The sequence below is a fragment of the Anabrus simplex genome, chromosome 1 (genome assembly GCF_040414725.1).
Source record: "Anabrus simplex isolate iqAnaSimp1 chromosome 1, ASM4041472v1, whole genome shotgun sequence".
Lineage (NCBI taxonomy): Eukaryota > Metazoa > Arthropoda > Insecta > Orthoptera > Tettigoniidae > Anabrus > Anabrus simplex.
Genome location: NC_090265.1, coordinates 686,706,479 through 686,728,863, shown reverse-complemented (window position 1 = coordinate 686,728,863; position 22,385 = coordinate 686,706,479). Strand labels below are relative to the sequence as shown.

Genomic DNA, 22,385 nt, shown 5'->3' with positions numbered 1-22,385 from the left:
TTAAAAAGATAGAATTGATACCAAGTGTCTTTACATTTTAGAGGAAAGTTACATGGTAGAAGGCTTCGGACCTGCCCCGAGAGTTAAACTGCTGAGCTAGCAAGAAAAGAAGTTAATAAAAGGCCATTACCTGGTGGTTGAACTGCTGCCCGAAGAAAGAGGCGCTTCCCGCCCCCTGCTACATAATTTACACAAAGATAGATGTTACTGAAGTGGCACAGAGACCCGAAAATCAGCAGTTTATATACCCTCGCGGAACATTCGAGACCTTTCAGGAATGAGAACACCCGCCCACAAGCCTTTTATTGGTTAATGGCAAAAACTACTACACCAGATGAAGAAGAAACACCTTATTGGTGGAAAATTAATTACAGAAATTCCTTATTGGTCAAATTCAAAACTGGCGGAAAGAAAGGGTTAACATTGCCAACTTAAACAATGGCAGAAAGAAATTTAATAAAGAACAAACTTATAAGTACTAAATTTCTTCAAAAAAAAGGTTCCTTCACTTCGCACTAGGGTGCACAATTGTAGTTCTTCAGTAGTGTCCTCTAGAAGAGAATGTTCACACTTCTTGTTACAGATAAAACAAAAATGAATCGAAACTGACATAGTTCAGAACACTTCAATCGTTGAATTAATATGGAAGTTAAAGTTCAGGCTTCCTCCAGTAGAGGAGTTTTAACTGGCGCAAGGTTTGAATTAGCGGCGTGGAGGTGTACCGCCCGGTACAATTATTATTATTATTATTATTATTATTATTATTAAACAAAGAATCTAGGTGAGTACTGTACATGTTATGCTGTGAAATTTATATGAGGTACAAACTTTAATATCAAGTTTAAAAGTAAATATGTACAATATGTACAATCTAAAACAAGCCAAATTAAGTGTTGTTCTATATCATTTTTCATTGTACTCAACTGATGGTGTAAAACATGATTAGAATGACACTAGTTTATAATGGCATAATTTATTAGGTCTCTTGGGTGTTGTTATGATCAAGTTCTACTGCACGTGTTTGCTCACTGAAATATCTCTTTCACGACTGGAATTTTTGTTAATTCTTATGAGGAACCCACTTTCTTCGAGGTCAGGAAAGCGCAGTGATGTTGATATCCCTGACAGTGACACAAAGTGCCTAATACTCTAGCTTCTAATGAAACGCTTGTCCATAGGATGGAAAGTTTATTTTCGGATGCCATGGTAAGCATTTGCCTCTGAATATGAAGACAGATGAGTAAACTCTCCTGAAGAACACATAATGAATCATCACGCTATACACATACCATATTTATCCGGGTATATCTTGCTATTGCATTGATCACACACTGTGATTTTTGTTATGGAATTAAGGGAAAAGAATAATCCCTGCATATATGTCACATAGTTTGGTCTTTAAGAGTCTGTATAAATTCGACCAGAACATCATGTGGCATGCATGCCCCTCCACAGTTCAAAGTCTAGCAGTCACCATTGTCTGGATGAAAGTCCAGTAAAAAAATATGTATATATTGTGTGTCATATGACTATTACAAGTAGTAGGCTTAATATTTTTGTCTTCTCTTCAGTGGAATGGAAGATGGAAAGGGTAAGGGGGAGTATACGTCTTATAAACAAACAAATCCCATGATGTTAACATTGATGCTTTCACAGCCGGTACTTGTAGACATGATATGTTGCTTTTGGGCTTATGCCGTGTCAAGAAAAGAAGGTGAAAGTCTTTATATTTCACAGAGAACTTTACTCCGCATCTCCAGAAGAAAGTCTTGACTGTTCACAAAGAAGTCTTCTGCAATAATGAGGGTTTGAATTTGAGACTGTTTTATAGTTGGAGCTGTAGTGGTATGCTCGTTCGTCACCAGGTGGCTCGCTGTATGCTGGCACAGTGCTCCAAGCGGGAGCTGTCGACAACATTAAGCTCCAATTAAGGATTCGTCTGATGTCAGATAGCTCCTCAATTGTAATCACATAGGCCGAGGGGAACCATCAACCAGCCCTCAGGTTCTGGTAAAACTTCCTGACCTGACCGGGAATTGAATCTGGGGCCTGGGTAAGAGGCACGACGCTACCCTTACACCTTAATTTGTAACAAATGTAAAATATTTTATTAAAGTATGAAACTTTATTACTTTTATAAAGTATGTTAGTTTCAATCAAACACGATTTCCAAAATCCATGCATACCTTGCACCCCAAATTTTAACTCAAATGTTTGGGAAAAAGTGCAAGATATATGTGAGTGAATACAATATACTGTATAATCCTGAATACCACCCGGCACTGAATAAGACCTGTACCCTGAATTTCTAACAACCAAATACAGAGGAAAAAAACATTCAGAACCATTTGGTTGGTGGTGGTGGTTGTATTATTAGCGTATGGCAAGGAAATTATATACCAGTACATAATAAACCATACATACACAATAACAGAAAACATTGATTCACTTCAGGCATTAGCATTATCTGTTATATCTGAATGTCCAACTTTTGAATCCACTGTAATGCTTCTGCTGTTGACGGTAAGAAGTCTTCCAATTTACCTGGATAAGCCCATTAGTTGACACTCATTTACAATGTGGGGAATAGTATGGCAAGAGGCTCCACAATTACATTCTGAAGATGGTACAAAATTCCACTTGTAGAAAGAATCCCTGCACCTTCCATGACCTGTCCCGATCCTGTTCAGTCTGGACCATGTGGCACACGGCAGTTGGGATCCGTTAGTAAATTTTTCCCTTCTGAAGATGTTATGCAGTGGCAAGTCAGGAGAGTTATTCCAGTGGCCTTTCCATTCCTCCAAAGCATTGAAGTTGGTGGATGTCTTTAGAGCAGCATCACAAAGGGGTGGAAGTTGTAATTTCAGTTTTAGGAGACTAAGAGTTGGGATGTCGTCTAGAACAGGTAGCAGAGGATTCTTGCAGATCTTGTTGTACTCTTAAACAAGAGTACCGGATCTTTGTAAGTCAGGTGGCATTATTCCAGACAACAGTGGGAGCCAGTGGACTGGAGTTGGATCTGATGGTACCAGATATAAGACGCATGCTGGTATTCAATTGTGGGTCAATATACTTCGTATATGGGCTATTAAGCCACACTGCAGTACAATAGTCAGCAGTAGAGAAAACCAGTGCTAAGGCTGAAGAGTGCAGGATGTTTGCAGTAGATCCCCAAAAAGTACAACAATATTATATTATATTATTATTCTGAATAATATTGTTTCAGGTTTTCAGTTTCTTTGACAAATTCAAAAGATGTTGCTAAAATTATAAAGTCTGGTCCAAGGTAACACCAAAATATTTTGGACACCTATTGTGATTAAGTACTTGATTGGAGAAGGTAACATTTAGTTTTAAGTTAGCAAGTCGGTTACTGAAATGGAAACAAGAACCCTCCGTCTTGGCTGTACTCGGTCTGAGTCTCCATTTCTTGAAATAATCTGCCAATGTGGGTAAGTCCATAGTCAAAATGTCTTCAGTTTTCTCAAAGATCTTGTGTTGTGTGGCCAGGGTCAAGTCATCAGCTTAGCAGAACTTTCTGGATATTGTTTCTGGAAGATCAGAGATATACAGATTAAACAGTAGTGCTCTTCTTTTCACCTAAACAGTCCTGGAATTTCCTGTTACTGAGCATGTTGTTGATAAGCTGTGCAATCGTTATGCAGGGTACAGATCTGAGTAATTTATAAATTAATCCTTCCTTCCATATGGTATCAAAGGTAGCAGTGAGATCCAAAAAGACAGCAGATGTTTTAAGCTTTTGCCCCAATGTAAGATGTTAATGAAAGTACTTGACTGCAGCAGTTTCGGTTAGGTCTGAAGCCTACCTGATTCACAGGAATGAGTTCAAAAATGGTTGACCCAATTCTGTTGTAGATAAGCCTTTCAAAGAGTTTGTAGCAACAGCTAAGGAGGGCTATTGGTCTGTAACTTTCAGGTCTGTTTGCAGGTTTTCCAGGCTTCAATACAGAAATAATTTTGGCTTTCTTTAAGTCAGGTGGGATTGTCCAGTTTGGAGAATATCTGTGTAGGACTGTGCCATATATCTCTTTGCATTGTCTCCTATATGTATGAGGAATTCTGGATGAATTCCATTGAATCCAGGTGCCTTACCAGGTTTTAATTCTTTGAGGGCCTCTTGCACATCAAGGGCTGTAAAGGGATGTGAATAGCTAGATTTGTGAGGTGCTGATGATTTCAGAGCATGAAGTTTGCATCTAACATACTTCCTATGCTTCTTATCAGCTGGAGCTCGGGAAGTTGTTACAATATAGGAAGCTATTTGGTCAGGTGTCACCTGAGGTTGATACTTTACTACTGGTGCACCTTCTCCTAGCCTTCTAAGAAGGCCCCAGGCCTTTCTGCTAGAATAAGTAAAATCAAAACTTTTGACTGTTTCAACCCATCTTTGTCTTCAGCAATCATCCAAGCTAGCCAGAAGTTTGTTAGCAGTTTCTGCATCCCTGTTTTGTTGGAAATTCTTAAATAATTCCTCATTCTCGGCATTCCAGCCAGGAAAATATTCTTTCCGATAGCCCCTAGGCATACATTTCTTAGCACTAGATATAACTGCACCAGAAAAGACATTGATAACTTTGGCGATTTGAAGAAATCCAGCAAATGCATTTATCTAGCTCTACAGAGTATGCAGACCAATCAGCTTTCTGGAAATTCCATCGTGGACGTGGTGTTGATCACATAATGGGAGTTGTGACACCAAATTCGACTATTACTGGTCTATGCTGGCTATGAAGGAAATCTCCCATCACTTTGCATGTACTGTGCAAGGGATTTCCATTTATATTGGAGCTGACATAGCATGAATCTGGATTTGAATCTCTACCCCAGGCAGCTGATCAGAAAGTTCCTTGATCTTTAGCGTCAAATACTAGATGGAGGTTTTTACTTTTGCACCAGTCCATTAATTTAAGTCCACAATCATCTGTTTTAGAATACTTCCAGAGTTCATGATGACTGTTGAAATCCCCCACATAAATCACAGGATGTTCTACAGTTGGTACAACTTATTGAGGCCATCAAATGCATGGTGGTTTGTAGATATTGACGATTGAGACATTATTCATTTTGATGACAACCTGATAAACGTTTTGTTCTGTGCTATGAGATAGTAGCTCAGCTTCTTTGATGTTATTATGGACATATGTGGCCACTCCATATGCTTCATGGTAAGTTGCTCCTAGGGCAGTGTACCCAGCAATACGACCTCTAGTATGGAGTTGTTCTTCATTAGCAACATGCATCTCTTGAAGGACAGCAGCATCTATGTTGCTCTCTCTGAGTATTTTTGAGAGATAATAACACTTTGCTCTGCTGATACTTTCTATATTGAGTTGTAAAATATGAATAGTGGGACCAATGTTTCTTGTTTTAAGAGGAAATACAGCTTCTGTTAACACAAATCAGAGAAAAAAATGGAAGGGATCTGACACTTCGAAAAATGAAGATGTTGGCCAAAGAAAGACAAGGGTCACAAAGGGTGTGAAAATGAAAGACTCCCTAGCCCTCGGAATCTAATCATGTTGGGGTCAGAAAAGAACAGTTGCTTAGTATGGCATTTTCCAAGGCCCTTCCATCCACCTGCCTGAACAAGGGAGATCAGAGAGGATAGATGGATATGGGAGACTGGCTCAAGTAAGTGGAAGCAACGCCAGGACTTGCTAAGGGCCCCATGTTTGCCAACCCAAGCTCCCAAGTTGAGAGCCCTTCAAGCCTCTTTTATTCACCTTTCACAACAGCACTAGCTATGAACAGCTAACTGATAACTGAAAAATGTATGAGTATCAAATGAATATATATGTTTCTCCTGTTTGCACATCAAAAGAAGGGATAAGGAAAAGGACAAAGTAAAACAGATCTATATAATACAGAGTCAATGGATTTGTCTCAGTGAGTCATCTTTCCTTCCAAATTTCTCCTTATTCATCTCAATTTATGGTTTAAATTACCACAGGAGCAATTTTGAATATATGGTGATAGGCCTAACAAGATTTTCTTGTAGAAGACATTAGTTGCTTAGTATGGCATTTTCCAAGGCCCTTCCATCCACCTGCCTGTTAACTCACTCCCTCCTAATGTGATATTTAAAATATTCTTGTGCTTTCACTAAAATGACAGTAACTCCTAAACCATTCGTGCAAATTATATACTACAGTATAAAGGAAAATTACCATCGGAATGAATGAAAAGATACTTGGCAGATCACAAGAAGCAAACAGTACAAGTTTGAAAGAGAAAGTGAACGTGGAACAATTCAAGTGGTCCAGTGTAGCCAGTAAAGTTCATCACAATCATAATAAAGGAAAATTAGATCTTAATACAGTTGTTGAGGTGAATAAATAATTAATTTTGATAAGGATTACATGCTTCATTCATTCATTTATTTAGCTTCTATAGACTGTACAATTACATATTTTGAAATATGCAAACAGTATAGGAGTTGTCAAGGGATTTCGTAATGGTAACAACAATATATGCACAATAATGAACATTTTGAAAAAACAAAAAACAAAACAAGAACACCAAATACCTCAATGTTAGGATAGCACATCCTAATTTTTGAAAATAATAAATAATATTAATAATCAATATTTACAAGACAAAATAAAAATCTACGAGAGTGGTGTTAACAATACATACATAATCAATAACCAATGTACCAATGTGACATTAACATATTTTTAAGGCTATATACTAGATATTAAGAATGTTTACAAGCTAATTAGTAATAGCATCATTACCAGCACTTCATCAAGTATTCTTCTGTGCTATAGAAGCAGCTACTCAGCAGGAGATTTTTTAAAGATTAATCTTGAAATACCATTTTAAATTTTAAGTTTTTTTCCTGCAAATTAAAACATAAAAATGCTTATTGAGGGTTACTTTTCACATATAGGTAAGTTACCTATACAGTATACCATCACAGACTTTTTTGTAGAGCTTTTCATGGTCAACAATTCTTCCACACATACTTGGGGACTACCTTTGTTGGTTGAGGCAGCGTAAGCCAAGAAAAACCGCTTGGACAGCCTTTTTTTCTTTTCCTTTTTCTTTCTGTGACTTCCTTCACTAAAAGTCACCACTGTTTGGCTCTTTTTTTTTTTGTCATACATTAATGTTTCATACACCTAAACCTTATAAGTGCTCTCTATAATGGTGAGAATCACATCAAAATCAGTTCAGTTGTTGTCGAGATTTGCCCGCACAAATATAGATCGACACATCGACCAGAGACTTTATTTTATAATATGTATAGATGGTATGAAGGCAAAAATTAAGTTAAATACTGATAGACCACACTGTATTATTTATTTTTCCTCCAGGTTATGATTCTAGCTGTGATGCAACTATTGTCAATGAGTTTGCAGCAGCAGCATTCCGGTTTGGTCACAGCTTATTGAGACCAACATTACTTCGCATGGATCCTAGTTATGGAGAACGCTCCCCAGGGGTCAGACTACGAGACACCTTCTTCAACCCAGAGGTACTCTATCAGGTAGGCATGGTGGATGAGCTCATTCGAGGGTTAGCTGCCACACCCATGGAAACTCTGGATCAATTTATCTCTGAGGAAGTAACAAATCACCTGTTTGAGGACCGAAGAATGCCATACTCTGGAATGGACCTTGCTGCAATCAACATACAGAGAGGTTTGTAGTGTATGTTCATGTTTGTTTGCTTTTTGTACATTTTTTATTTTATAGATATAGATAGTTAATGTTAAGAAGGCAATTAATTGGATGTAAAAACCTGTATACTTTCACATAAATAAAATCTCTTTGTATTCTAAGACAGATTTATGAGAAATTATGTGAAGGAATAGCAGAAGTGTGAAAGTAAAGAGTGATACTGAAGGGTGATTTCAGGTGGTGGTACACAATTTCTAATCACTAGATTGTGTGCTAAAAGCCTGGATTAAATTGTATATGGAATGAGGGCATATGATGCTGATGATGGTGATTCGTCCATCGGAGGGGGGCGTTAACTCTTGAGCAGACCCCGTGGTGTTATTCGACAGGAGTAGGCTATGTGCTGACACAAGGTTTCCAGACACACAGGTCGCCCATGGGCGTCAAACAGAAAGACCTGCATCAAGTGAGTTGAACATTTCTCAGATACTCCCAGCACTAAAAACCATATGATAATAAAGTGCCAGAATAGGTAACAGAACAAAAGGATATGAGAGGCATAAGTGCCCTTTTTTTTTTTTTTTTAAGATATGAAAATCAACACAAATAAAATGTGGGAGTTGAAATTCTATAGTAGTAGTAGATCATCTTCTTCACACTAATTTGTGTACACATCCACATTGTATTTCTATGACCACAGTAACTTCATATAGACCGGTGAGTGTGGGGAAAAAGGAATAAAAGAAAGAGGAGACAAAGACTAATGTGAAAACACAAAAGTACAAGGACAATCTCCACATATACTGTTGTGATGACTGATGACTGCATGTTATGTGTTGTGTAATGTGTGATGAATGATGATGGTAATGAGGTACGCTGGCAACCAGGAATGAGTTAGCTGGAATATTTATAATGTCCAATAATGGACCAACTATATTGGTATTAGGGATGGGCTATGCGCCAACATTGAGTGGCCTCCACGGTATGCACTAGCCATGCGTATTGGTAGGTGTGCTATTTACCAACTGATGAGCCCAACTTAGCACACTGGGCAACCAGGAATGAGTTAATTGGAAAATTTATAATGTCCAATAATGGACCAACTATATTGGTATTGGTATTTGGAACAAATATTTCAGGTTCTCTATGGGAATCTGTCGACTAACACAAAGGCGTCTGTTGGAGGCTGAATAATCATCAATAGCATCAGATGCCCTCACTGTGGAGAGGTTTGGAATTGAACCCAGGTTTTCTGGTATATAATCTAGTGTTAGGAATTGTATACCATCACCTCTTCTACCTTGCCAGCCAACATTCTGCAGGTAAATTTTTTCCACCAATGGAATGACAACCGGCTAACCACAATGTCACACCATAAGGACTTGATACAGCTAACATTTTTTTCTCGAAAAATAGTAGAGATATGAAGAAAATTCATATAAACTTTTTTCTGGGAAATAATATTTCAGGTACAGGACTAACCGTTTAGGCAGTGTATTGAATTTTAAGGGTCCTAAGCATACACTTTCCTCCTACCTGCTTCACATTTTCTTCCACTACATAGCTCACTTAAAAGAGGCAGATAATTTGAATGAAATTAAATCTGTAGTTTTGTTTTGATTAGTAAAAAATAAGTGTTACTGCAATATTCAGTAACTGATTCATACTCACTCTGTATAATCATACACTTAATCAATCAATCAATGATCTATATTTAGGGCTGTAGATTCCTTTGTGATGACTGCATGTTATGTAATACGGTATGTGATGAATGATGTTGATAATGAATGATTATTATAATGAGGAATGGCCAGCTTTGAAAGTTTCCTTCCCATTTCTTCTGAAAGGATTTCTTTTCTTGATATCTGCCTGTCTAATATCCTTTTCATATCTACTCAGGTTTTGGTGATCCACCTGCAGAAAATCTACGAATACTTTCTCTTTACAAGTAATAAATCTCATTGTAGACCGTATTGGACATCAGATATGAACATTAAAACAAGAATAATAGTTAACACCACCTTTCCAATACTAATGTCTCCGCTCAACGCTCATCCAACATAAGAGATTTCAGTTCACGCATTTGGCATCTTATTTTTTTCCGTTTTGGTCTTGAACCAGCAAAAATGAAGCAGCTCAGGCGTGATCAATCCTGTTTGAAGTGTTACTACTCCATGTCTGCTACAACATATGATTTCTCTCGCCCGTTCTCACGTATCTATACAAGAGTGGGATTTAATTATTTCTTCACTTAAAAGAATATAACCATCATGTTTTGTTATATATGAACATTCTTATTAACTGACTGGCAGCCATGAGTTTGATTATTACACTGCCAGCTCTGTGTTGTACCTTATGTTTTTACCTCTGGCAACACGATTACGTGTTTTTTCTAACTCAGCCATGATGAACACTCTTAAATATTTTCACGCTTGTTTTTATGTTTGAACATTCTGATTGACTGACTGGTAACAATGATATCCTAATGATTTTAATTATTTCACTACCAGCTCTGTATTGTAGCCTACTTTCTGTTCTTATCCTCTGTCTCAACTCCATTGTGTTTTTTCTCTTAGCCATGTTGTAACATTCCATGTTTTTTCACACTAGTTTTAAGCCTATTTTCATTTTATAAATATAAATGTTGATTCTTAGGGTTCCATATATGTTAAGGACACTAGGTTCAGGGCCCTGACCTAACTTTAAGCTAAGATTTATTTTCGGCTGATGATGCTTACGACTGTTAAGCGAAACATGTCCCATCTTACAACGCCTGTTGTAATGTTTATTTCCTAAATATAGGAAAGATAAGTATTGGAAAGGTGGTGTTAACTATTATTCTTGTTTTAATGTTCATACTTTCTCTTTATTCTAAATTCCATTCATATTATGAAATTCTGTGTTCCTTAATACATACAACTATGCACTGGCTTCTTTTTCTTCTTCCTCTAGATCTGAGACATTATGGACAGCAGAATAATAGCTTCAGTATACTTTATAGTCATGTCCTTCCTCCATTTGCTTTGATATTACACCAGTATTGCTTCATTCACTTGCTGTTTTTCCTTCCATCATTCTTCTGAAAAGACCAGTTTTGCAAGTTTCCTTCCCATTTCCTCTTGGAAATCCTTGAAAACTATATCATTCATCTGAAAGGATTTCTTTTCTTGATATCTTCCTGTCTAATGTCCTTTTCTACATATCTACTCGGGTTTTGGCGAGCCACCTGAAGTAAATCTTTTTCTCTTTATGAAATGAAATGGCGTATGGCTTTTAGTGCCGGGAGTGTCCGAGGACATATTCGGCCCGCCAGGTGCAGGTCTTTCGATCTGACTCCCGTAGGCGACCTGCACATCATGATGAGGATGAAATGATGATGAAGATGGCATACAACCAGCCCCCGTGCCAGAGAATTAACAAATGGTGGTTAAAATTCCTGACCCTGCCGGGAATCGAACCCGGGACCTCTGTGACCAAAGCATGCTAACCATTTAGCCATGGAGCCGGACTTTCTTTTTATAATAATGCCTTAATGATCATGCTTTAATGCCAATCTTTCATGTGAATCTTTTTTAATTCTAATATAATTGGCCCATTATTGGAATCATACATTTTCCAGCTAACTCATTCTTGATTGCCTATGGAGATTAAAATCTTTCTTGGTTCATCAAAACTGGACTCTTCCTAATAAATTTCACTTTCTGTTAGCTGCTTTTTTTTTTTTTAATCTGTGAAGGCCAAAGGTGTGATGTGACATGCAACTTCCCAATGTTAAAGGTCGTGATCATGGTATTCCTGGTTACAATAAGTACCGAGTTCTCTGCAACTTGAGCATGGCACGGGACTTTGATGACCTCAAGAGAGAAATACCCTCACCGGTAGTGGAACGTTTACGGAGACTATATCTGCACGTCGACGACATTGACCTTTTCCCTGGTGGTTTGGCTGAGACTCCACTCATGGGAGGAGTGATTGGACCCACCTTCGCTTGCATTATTGGGCATCAGTTCAGGCTGCTCCGCAAATGTGATCGCTTTTGGTGAGTAATATTGGTGTAGAAAATGGAGTGGTGATGGCAGGCTAGAAGATTCCATCATAAGTAACACACAAAGTAATTCAGGATGAAGTCTATATCAATTAACATGATTGAGTCCCAGCCCTTTTATTCACCCCTCAGTTCCATTTTATCACTATTTTTGATAATTTGTACACAATTTTTATGATCATTTTTAAAAACCATTATAATATTCTGAAAGAATTAGGATCAAGGACATCTCAGAAAATGAGAATTAAATGTCAACACCAGTATTTATATTTTCTACATTTATCTGAAAAAGTATCACGTGCGAACGTGGAAAAATTTGACATATGACAACCCATTTCTTTATACATATCCAGAAATTTCTGAACTCCTCACCTGTAGTCAGGAGACTTTATCTTCCTTAAGAAGCTCGCACACAGCTACTTGAAGCTTTTCCAAGCTTGCACTTCGGTCTCATACAAATGTTCTTCAAATATTTGATCCCACAATAGCTCCCTAATCTGTGGACCCACTGAGATGCCGTTTTATAGTTTAGCAGCTGTTTCACTCAAATACTTATTTTTAATTATGTTTGTCTTTGGTAGTGGTGAAGTTAGGACTCATGGCCCTCTCTTACACTTAACCACATCATTGTACAGAAAAATTGTGGAGAATATTAAATAATTTATAATATAGATTCAGTGTAAATGCAACATAATAATTAGGTATACCAATACAAACATATCATTTGTCAAACTACTAAATGAAATTTAATGAAAATTAAGTTTAAATTAATTTAATGAAAATTAACGCACGCACGCACGCACGCACGCACACAAAAAAAAAACAAAAAATCCTCACCATCATTTACTCATCAAGATTCATACCATTGGTTTATGCATGTGAGAGGAACACTCTGTAGGAAGACTTGAAAGACTCTAATGTTACTGCTGCAGATGTTATTTGGGAGAGTTCCATAATCTAGTTCCCGTAGCAATAAATGAGTGATTATAGGTAGCTGACCTGCTAAAGGAAATGGCAAGTGTAGTAAAAGAGCATGTATTATGCTAGTGAAAAGAGGAAGTATGTAAAGTTTAATGACAAGTACGGTGGAGTTCTCTCATTTAGTGATCTGAACACCAGCATGGCTACATGAAGATTTCTGAGTTCTTCAAATTTCAGGGGGGAAGGTTGCTTGTAATAACGAAAATATGAATTTGATGCAGGAATTCATGATCCCTTGTATCTTTCTAATTTGTTCTTTCACTGCATCTATGAATAGAGCATCACAGTAATAGAATATAGGGAGAACTAATGATTTTATAAGGCTGACTTTCATATTAAATGGTAAAATGTTTTGGTGGTACAGGATTTCAGAGGAAGGAGTGAGGAATATACTCTGTAACAGATAGGAGTGAGATGTTCATTCCAATTTAGGTTTTCATTTATAACAACTCCTAGATTATTTACCAAACTTTCATATGGAATTTTGGTACCATTTAGAGTGAGTGAAGGAATGTCTAAAGTCTTTGTCATGTTTTCTTAATTTTGATTGTCCAACTATAATAGCTTTTTTTTTTTTTAAATTTCTTCTTCCAAATGTCTTTATGGAGGTGTTTTTCTTTCTTTCTCTTTTATTTCTTCCCCCTTAAGCCAAACTTTATGTGGAGAAGTGGAAGCAGTACTTTTTCTTGGATCAGTTAGTGGAATATGTTGGACATTTTTCTTCTTCTTGGTTGTAAAAGGTTCTAGATTTCCACCCTCATTTCAGACAATGTTGAACAACTGAATCTTTATCAGTACTTTTTAGCACATTCTTGGCAGACCATTCTTTGATGCTCAACCCACATGACCTGCAAAGAATGACACGAAAAGAATGAGATCATAAGGTAAGGTCACTTTCTGGAGGAACAAATGGCACAAATAATTTGGTGTTTCTTTGGGATAGGATCCAAAGATTGCACTGTATAGGTGGTTTCACATTTGAAGCAAAGGTCATAAACATTTGATCAAAGTTGATGCCTTGTGAGCCACGATGTCTCTCGTTCCTCTGTTCATGTCTTGGACATATTGTCTTCTGGTAAAGGACTTTTTAAAATTTATGTTAAATGAATAAATAAATAAATTAAATAAATAAATAAAATAAATAAATTTATTTACTGCAATGTTTAAGAGACTATAGACAATTTTTATGAGCCACACTATGTTCTGTGACAAGTGGGCTTACCAGAAAAACATATCAATTTTAATCCAAAGATATTTAAACAAAAATTTAAATTTGAAAAAGAAAACATAGTGCTAATACACTACTGTATTAAACATCCATACCTCAGACAACAATGTTCTTCTTGAAGAGGAAACACACTCATCCAATACTGCTGTTGCACAGACTAAAGAAAGTACTGCACAGACTAAAGAAAGTACTGAGTACCATAAGATCTGTGACAATATTACCTACCTATGCAGTATCTCTACTTAGTGGTCAATAAAGAGTTACTATAGGTAGGAATTCTACCCATTTTCAAGGAATTTCTACTTTTCAAGTTCCAATTTGCCTGCAGAAATGGAATACTGCAAATACAGATCCATTGCAATTTAACTACTGTGAACCCTAAAATATGCAAAGATGTTATTGTTTTCCCTCCTTCCCACCTCTTACACTTGATATGATCCTATTATTACAGGTATGAAAATGATGATCCCTTGGTAAGATTCACTGAAGCCCAGTTGGCTGAGATTCGGAAGGTTAGCCTCTCTCGACTTGCATGCGATAACAGTGATCAAGTGGACTCCATACAGAGGTCACTTCTGGATCTTACTGATCCCTTTCTGTGAGTATAACAATGTTGTATTTTATTACCTAGGTAAAGTGGTTTTGTAATATTGCATGAAACTTTTACTAATAATTTCTGTAAACAATGAATTTACAAGTAAAATATTTGACTTGCTCAGGACAAGACAGAAGGACCTGTGTGATCAGGTGCACTATACTTTAGCTTCTCAAATTTGAGGAAACTTAATGTCCTTGAGTATGGAGGATAGGATGGATCTAAATTGTTCCGATTTTTGAAAGAAAATTCCATTTAAAAATGAAAGTTACTTCCTAAGTCACAGCAACATTTATTTTCCTTTCAGTCTAAGACCAATCCATAATTTACAGTCAGTCCAACCTCTGATTCCTGTTAACACTACAAAGTGACAATGGCATTCAGAGGCATTGGGAGGTCAGGACCGTACATTTGGTACATTTACAACTTTCCTAAGATTGGAGGACCCATCTATTCAATATCACAAATTACATGTTATTATTCATATGTTAGGGACTAGTTTTGGCCCTTCCACAGGGTCATCATCAGCCTCAATCACAATTGGAAAAGACATTATATGCAACTTACAATCTATTTTTTTAAATTAACAAACTTCATTGTTTGTCCTATTGAACTAAGATTACAAGATACTAAGATTACTAAGATTACAATGTTTTATTAAAAGTTTTTAGGTCCACCTTATTTAATATGGTACCTTACAACTTTGTTGTGTAGATGTAATTACAACATATTATGTTTCATTCATTACTAGTTTCGACATTATACTGTGTCATCATCAGCTGAACAGACGTTTTTAGAAAAATTGGCAATCATATAAGTTTATCTATTTATCCATCCTTATTAGACAGTATAATTTTTAACACAGTTTCATTGTTATGAATATGATTTTAAATGTGATGAAGTTGATGTTCATAAACTTATATGATTGCCAATTTTTCTAAAAACCTCTGTTCAGCTGATGATGATGATGCAGTATAGCATCGGAACTAGTACTGAATGAAACATGTATGTTGTAATTGCATCTACACAACAAAATTGTAAGGTACTGAATAAGGTGGACCCAAAAACTTTTAATAAAACATTGCAACTTACAGTCATCAATATTCTATATATCACATTGGTATATCTTGATTCACTGATACAACATGCTATGATTATACATACATCCATTTAAACTTATGTCACTTGCACATATGGATCACTTGTTTTTGTAAGAAAACTATGTTCTTGATATATGATGTAAACATTACACATTTAAGATAACACAATTATACATTAAAAATATAATCTTTCAATATATGACTTTCGAAATGTCCTTTGGTGTGGCTCAACCTTCCTCCAAAAAAGGTACACTTGTTAGATAATCATCATCATCAGTGTCCCACTACAGTTGCCTGGGTGTGGTTAACAAGCCTCCTCCACTCCTTTCTAACCTTCCACTTTTCCTGCTCCATTACTTCTGCCACATCCAGTCCAGCTTCTCTAATGTATTTCCAAATCTGATCCACCCACCTTCTTCTTGGTCTTCCAACTGGTCTCTTTCCCCTAAATTCTCCTTCCAATTCCCCTCTTGCAATCCATTCCTTTCCAATTCTTTTTCAATGCCCGAACCATCTCAGTCTTGCTTTCTGTATGTTCTGTACTAATGGTTCTATATTTAGCTCTTCTCTGATTTTTAATATTTTGAATTGTATCTCTTGTCTTTTTAACCAATGTTCTTCAAAATTTCATTTCTACTGCTTGGATCTTATGATCTTGTCTCTTACTAGTTACCAGCGTTTCTAGTCTATATGTTACAATTGGTATGAAATACTGTTTATATTATGTTAATGTTAATTTCATTCTCTTGGGTACTTTGTCATCCCACAAAAGCTCTCTGACTTCATGATAAAATATTTTACCTTTACTTAGTCTGTTATTAATTTCAGAGTTAATTTCCTTACATCCATTAATAATGCTACCCACATCTGTAAACTGGTCTACATTCTCTAACCGTTCTCTGTCTATGTTCACTTGGCTTCTCTTTTTACCTTTTCCACAGTGCATGACTACAGTTTTCTTTTTACTAATTACCATTCCAAACTCCTTCAGATTTTCATTCCAAATGTCCAGTCTCCTTTGTACTTCCTTTTCTCCCTTTCCCCAAATCACCACATCATCTGCAAATACCAAAGCACTCACTTCATCACTACTGATACTCTGTTTTACACATTTTATGTTTTCATCCATCAATATAATAAACAATAATGGAGACAGTGCACTTCCTTGCTTGAGACCTTTTTATGTATAAAATGATTCAGTCACCACTCTCCACTTGTACACTGCTTTTACTCTCATGATACAACATTTTTATCTTGTTAATTAATGATTTGGGTACATTCTTCAGTAGGCATTCCCATACATGTTTTCTCTTAACTGTATCATAAGCTTTTTCCAAATCCAAATATACAAAGATGACTTCCTTGTTCCTTTTCAGTTGTTTTTCCATTATCGTTAACACTGTAAATATCAAGTCTATTGTTGATCTATTCAGTCTAAAGCCATATTGTCCTTCCTCTAAGTGTGTTTCTATTATATCCCTCAGTCTTTTGTCTATGACTTTCTCCATTATTTTTAACCCATGCGATATTAGGGTTAGGCCCTATACCTCTACAGTATAATGTTCACATTTCTTCCTATTTCCTTTTCTGAACAGTGGTACAATACTTCCTTGTTGCCAATCTTCAGGTATCCTTTCATCCTTCCATATGGCATTGAGGGCTCGGTATAGCCACTGTAGTCCACTGCTTCTTGCGGCCTTAATCATATCAGCACTGAATTCGTCTTTTCCAGTTGCTTTACCTTTGGTCATTGCTTTCACTGCCCTTTCACGTTCCAACCATGTTATCGGGTTCTCTTCGTTTTCTCCATCTAGTATTTCCTTTTTCTTATCTCTTTCTTCCTCCGAAAAGTCATCCTCATTATATTTTTCAAAATATTTTGCCATCACCTTCGGAAGACCCTTTTCGTCATGTACTATGGATCCATCTTCTCTCTCTAATGCCTTGATTCTTGATTTATTATTCTCGATTTTATTACTCTGTATAATAATTTTTGATTTCCTCGACTATCTTGCTCAGTTGCTCAATTTTGTTGGTAAACTCTCCTCAACATTTCTCCTGTAGTTCCTTGATACTCCTCTTTACTTGTAGTTTCAATTTTTTGTATTCCACATGTAACTCTCATTCCTCTGATATGTTTTTTTGCTTTCCCTTATCCATTTCTTTCTTCACCTTGTTCCTTTCTTTTATTTCTTTTATTTTTATTTTGTCTGTCCACCACCGTGTCTCCTTTCTCTCCTTAACCTTTGCTTTTGTTTTCCTGCATATCTCAGTTGCTGCTTCCACAAATGTCTGTCTTAAATTGTCCCACTCTTCTTCTCCACTTTGTATTTCTGTATTAGGCAACTTCATTTTTATCCAATCTTGGAAGCTACTCTTTTATCCTCCTCCTCCAATTCCCCAATCCTGATCTTTGGTTTCTCTTTCAGTAGAATTTTAGGGATTTTTACTCATTTTAATTCCACAATTAATAATCTATGATCACCTTCCATACTTTCACTGGGGATTATCTTCATATTCATGACATATCTTCCCCATTCTCGGTCTGTTGTTAAAAAATTGATGAGTGTACCATATTGTCCATCTCAACTATATTGGCTGATATTATGGCTATTCCTCTTCATAAACTATGTATTCTTTATTATCAGGTTATTTCTGATACAAAAGTCCAACAGTTTCTCTCCATCCTCATTTCTGTTGCCATACCCATTTGGGCCGAGAACATTCTCATATCCCATTCTATCAGTTCGCACATGAGCATTCCTATCTCCCTTTATTATGATCCCATCTCCAACAATATGTGTTTCCAGTTCATTGAGGAAATTTTTTCCTTCTATGGTACATCTTGTCTGTGGAGCATACACCTGAACTATTTTCAGTAGTTCCTTTTTTACATGTATGTGCATTATTATAATTCTTTCATTTACATACTCAACTTCAGCTATTGGTTCAACATTCTGATTCACTATAAATCCCACTTCATTTCTTTTCTCTTCATTGTTACCCATACAGTACAAGGTGTACCTCTTTCTTAGTTTCTTCATTCCTTTCCCTTTCCAATTCACTTCACTTAATCCCACCCAAGATGTCGAGTTTTCGTCTCCATTAGGTCAAATGTAACAAAGGCTTTTCAGTCTGTCAGACACACAGCAAATACAATGTAAATTGTAACACTATAAACTGTAACCTGACAAACCCAGGTCAGATATTATTATTATTATTATTGTTATTATTATTATTATTATTAATATTAATTCATGTGTATATTTCAATTATGTGTGTATTTAGCCGTCGCGGCTTAGTAACTCTTTTTGGAACTCTCATTATTGTATATAATCTCAATATTTATTGGGGACTAGCGTGTTTAGTTCACTCAGTTTATCTCCTGGTTGTGTACCTACGTGACGATTCTCCAAGTGGATGTTTACGTGTTGACAGAGCTGAGGTAGAGAAATTCCCGGAACTGGGTTATTTTAAGATGCTGTTGTGTTGGCTTGGGCTAGTGTGGTGCAAGCACGCATCAGTAGTTGGAAGTTGCAGCTTGCAGTGTGCAGAGGTGATACTTGTGGTAATCAGAGAAGTGTTTGGTACGAGTTGAGGAAAGAGGTCCCATGCCATGTTGGGAGTTTCTGGAGATCTTCAGTTGACGGAACCAGGAAGAGTGATGCTGGAGTGGGACAATATTCTATGGTTAAGAATATCTACATGAGGTAACGTGTGGGGCCGTTCCAAAATACAGTATATCAATGCTATCAGCAAAAGGGAGTCCATTTTCGAAAAAGTCATGACTGCGTGTGTATAATATGCGTTTCGGGATAAACTGAGTTCCTATAGAGAGAGAGTTACTTCATAATATAGAGACATTAATTATTCATATTAATATTCTGTTTATTTTGCTATATATATGTGTTCAAGGGTGTATTACGACGAGCTATGCTCAGATTTTAAGATATATTCTGGTTTAATTGATTAAGTAAATTTGTGTGATATTAAGATACATTCTGTTTAATTTTATGGGTGGGGGAAAGTACCAGATGGACTCCTTTTCCAATGTTATTTTCCAGGTATCAGTGATTCAGATCTCCTTGTTACAAGGCAACGACCCTGGAAAATGAGTCTCAACAGCCGGCAAATTTTAAGAATTATTTATTTGTATATTTATGGCTCCCAAATTCCATTAGTCATTATCAGTTTATAATTATTTAATTAAAAGACTTCAAAACATACCTGTAAAATACACACTAATATACAAAGAATGACACGTTTCATTCTACAAGAACATCCTCAGATTCTATCAAATCACTTAAAAACAAGCTTATATATGTACAGTGTTGTTTACGTAGCATAAAATTGTCAATGAAAGAGAGTTTAGTGATAACATGAAACAGTAATGACAAAAATAAAAATATATACAAGTATTAATATAATGAAAACTTTCGTACTTATCTAGACTGCCGATGTTAAGTCCGTTGTCACCAAACACTATTTCAGGACTGTAGTCATGGAAAGATTTTGGTGAGGCACGCTGCGCGCGGAGAGGGGAGGGCAAGAATGGGAGGGGCCTTGTAGAGCGATGTGGATCTCTCCTATTGGATGATTAAATCAAGTATACTGTACAGTGGAGAGATGAGGGGGAAGTAGCGCGAAGCTACTGGAGCGCTGTGGAACCTTCCATCAACATTGGAGAGGGGAGAGAGGTTATTGACCTACTTCATGTTAAATGTACTTTTATGTAATAAGGATGAATGCAAATTAATAATTTAGGTGAATAAAGTAAGGGACGGTATTATTATTATTATTATTATTATTATTATTATTATTATTATTATTATTATGATAAAAGTAATTTAATGAGTAGGTGTTGTCAGATATTATGTGAGTAGATCAATAGGGGGGAATTATTTAAATGTGTATGCTCATTCAGGTTATTTGCATTAGCATTTTTTGCGACGTAAATTTATATTGCTTCTTTTATATTCAAAGATTTACTTTTATTTTCGAAGTGTAAAATTTTTAAGATCAGTGTTGATGTCTGTGAAATGGTGTGAAGAGTCGTATATGTGCTCCCCGAAGGCTGAATGCCGATTATATCTGATCGCGTTTTTGTGTTCTTTGTATCTTGTATGGAAATTACATTTCGTTTGACCTATATATGTGGGGTTGCAGCTAGGTTCTTGGCACTTGAGCTCATATACTCCCTAGGTCACGGATTCGATTCTTGGCCTTCATTGGCTAATTCCAATAGCTCGGGGGCTAGGTGTGAATGCCTTCTTCATCACTAGAATTCATCACAGGTGGGGCCCAATTCTCATAGATGCACAGTCTCCTATACAGTTTCAACTCGAAAGACCTGCACCAGGCTTCTTATACACTGACTGACAGAGCAAATGCAACACCAAGAAGGAGTGGTCAGAACTTTATGCCAATTGCAGGGTAGACTGACGTCACTGAGGTATGCTCATGATGTGAAATGCGCCGCTGTGCTGCGCACATAGCGAACGATAAATGGGACACGGCGTTGGCGAATGGCCCACTTCGTACCGTGATTTCTCAGCCGACAGTCATTGTAGAACGTGTTGTCATGTGCCACAGGACACGTGTACAGCTAAGAATGCCAGGCCGCCGTCAACGGAGGCATTTCCAGCAGACAGACGACTTTACGAGGGGTATGGTGATCGGGCTGAGAAGGGCAGGTTGGTCGCTTCGTCAAATCGCAGCCGATACCCATAGGGATGTGTCCACGGTGCAGCGCCTGTGGCGAAGATGGTTGGCGCAGGGACATGTGGCACGTGCGAGGGGTCCAGGCGCAGCCCGAGTGACGTCAGCACGCGAGGATCGGCGCATCCGCCGCCAAGCGGTGGCAGCCCCGCACGCCACATCAACCGCCATTCTTCAGCATGTGCAAGACACCCTGGCTGTTCCAATATCGACCAGAACAATTTCCCGTCGATTGGTTGAAGGAGGCCTGCACTCCCGGTGTCCGCTCAGAAGACTACCATTGACTCCACAGCATAGACGTGCACGCCTGGCATGGTGCCGGGCTAGAGCGACTTGGATGAGGGAATGGCGGAACGTCGTGTTCTCCGATGAGTCACGCTTCTGTTCTGTCAGTGATAGTCACCGCAGACGAGTGTGGCGTCGGCGTGGAGAAAGGTCAAATCCGGCAGTAACTGTGGAGCGCCCTACCGCTAGACAACGCGGCATCATGGTTTGGGGCGCTATTGCGTATGATTCCACACCTCTAGTGCGTATTCAAGGCACGTTAAATGCCCACCGCTACGTGCAGCATGTGCTGCGGCCGGTGACACTCCCGTACCTTCAAGGGCTGCCCAATGCTCTGTTTCAGCAGGATAATGCCCGCCCACACACTGCTCGCATCTCCCAACAGGCTCCACGAGGTGTACAGATGCTTCCGTGGCCAGCGTACTCTCCGGATCTCTCACCAATCGAACACGTGTGGGATCTCATTGGACGCCGTTTGCAAACTCTGCCCCAGCCTCGTACGGACGACCAACTGTGGCAAATGGTCGACAGAGAATGGAGAACCATCCCTCAGGACACCATCCGCACTCTTATTGACTCTGTACCTCGACGTGTTTCTGCGTGCATCGCCGCTTGCGGTGGTCCTACATCCTACTGAGTCGATGCCGTGCGCATTGTGTAACCTGCATATCGGTTTGAAATAAACATCAATTATTCGTCCGTGCCATCTCTGTTTTTTCCCCAACTTTCATCCCTTTCGAACCACTCCTTCTTGGTGTTGCATTTGCTCTGTCAGTCAGTGTATAAT

General features: G+C 37.7%; 1 protein-coding gene across 1 annotated transcript in view; it reads left to right on the top strand.

Moving 5' to 3' along the window:
• Positions 1-22,385, top strand: part of LOC136872134 (uncharacterized) — a 210,002-nt gene that overhangs the window by 182,348 nt on the left and 5,269 nt on the right. Inside the window, exons 20-22 of the mRNA XM_067145980.2 lie at positions 7,341-7,667; positions 11,424-11,685; positions 14,352-14,498. Coding sequence (XP_067002081.2) covers positions 7,341-7,667; positions 11,424-11,685; positions 14,352-14,498 — 736 coding nt within the window. The remainder of the gene's footprint in view (positions 1-7,340; positions 7,668-11,423; positions 11,686-14,351; positions 14,499-22,385) is intronic.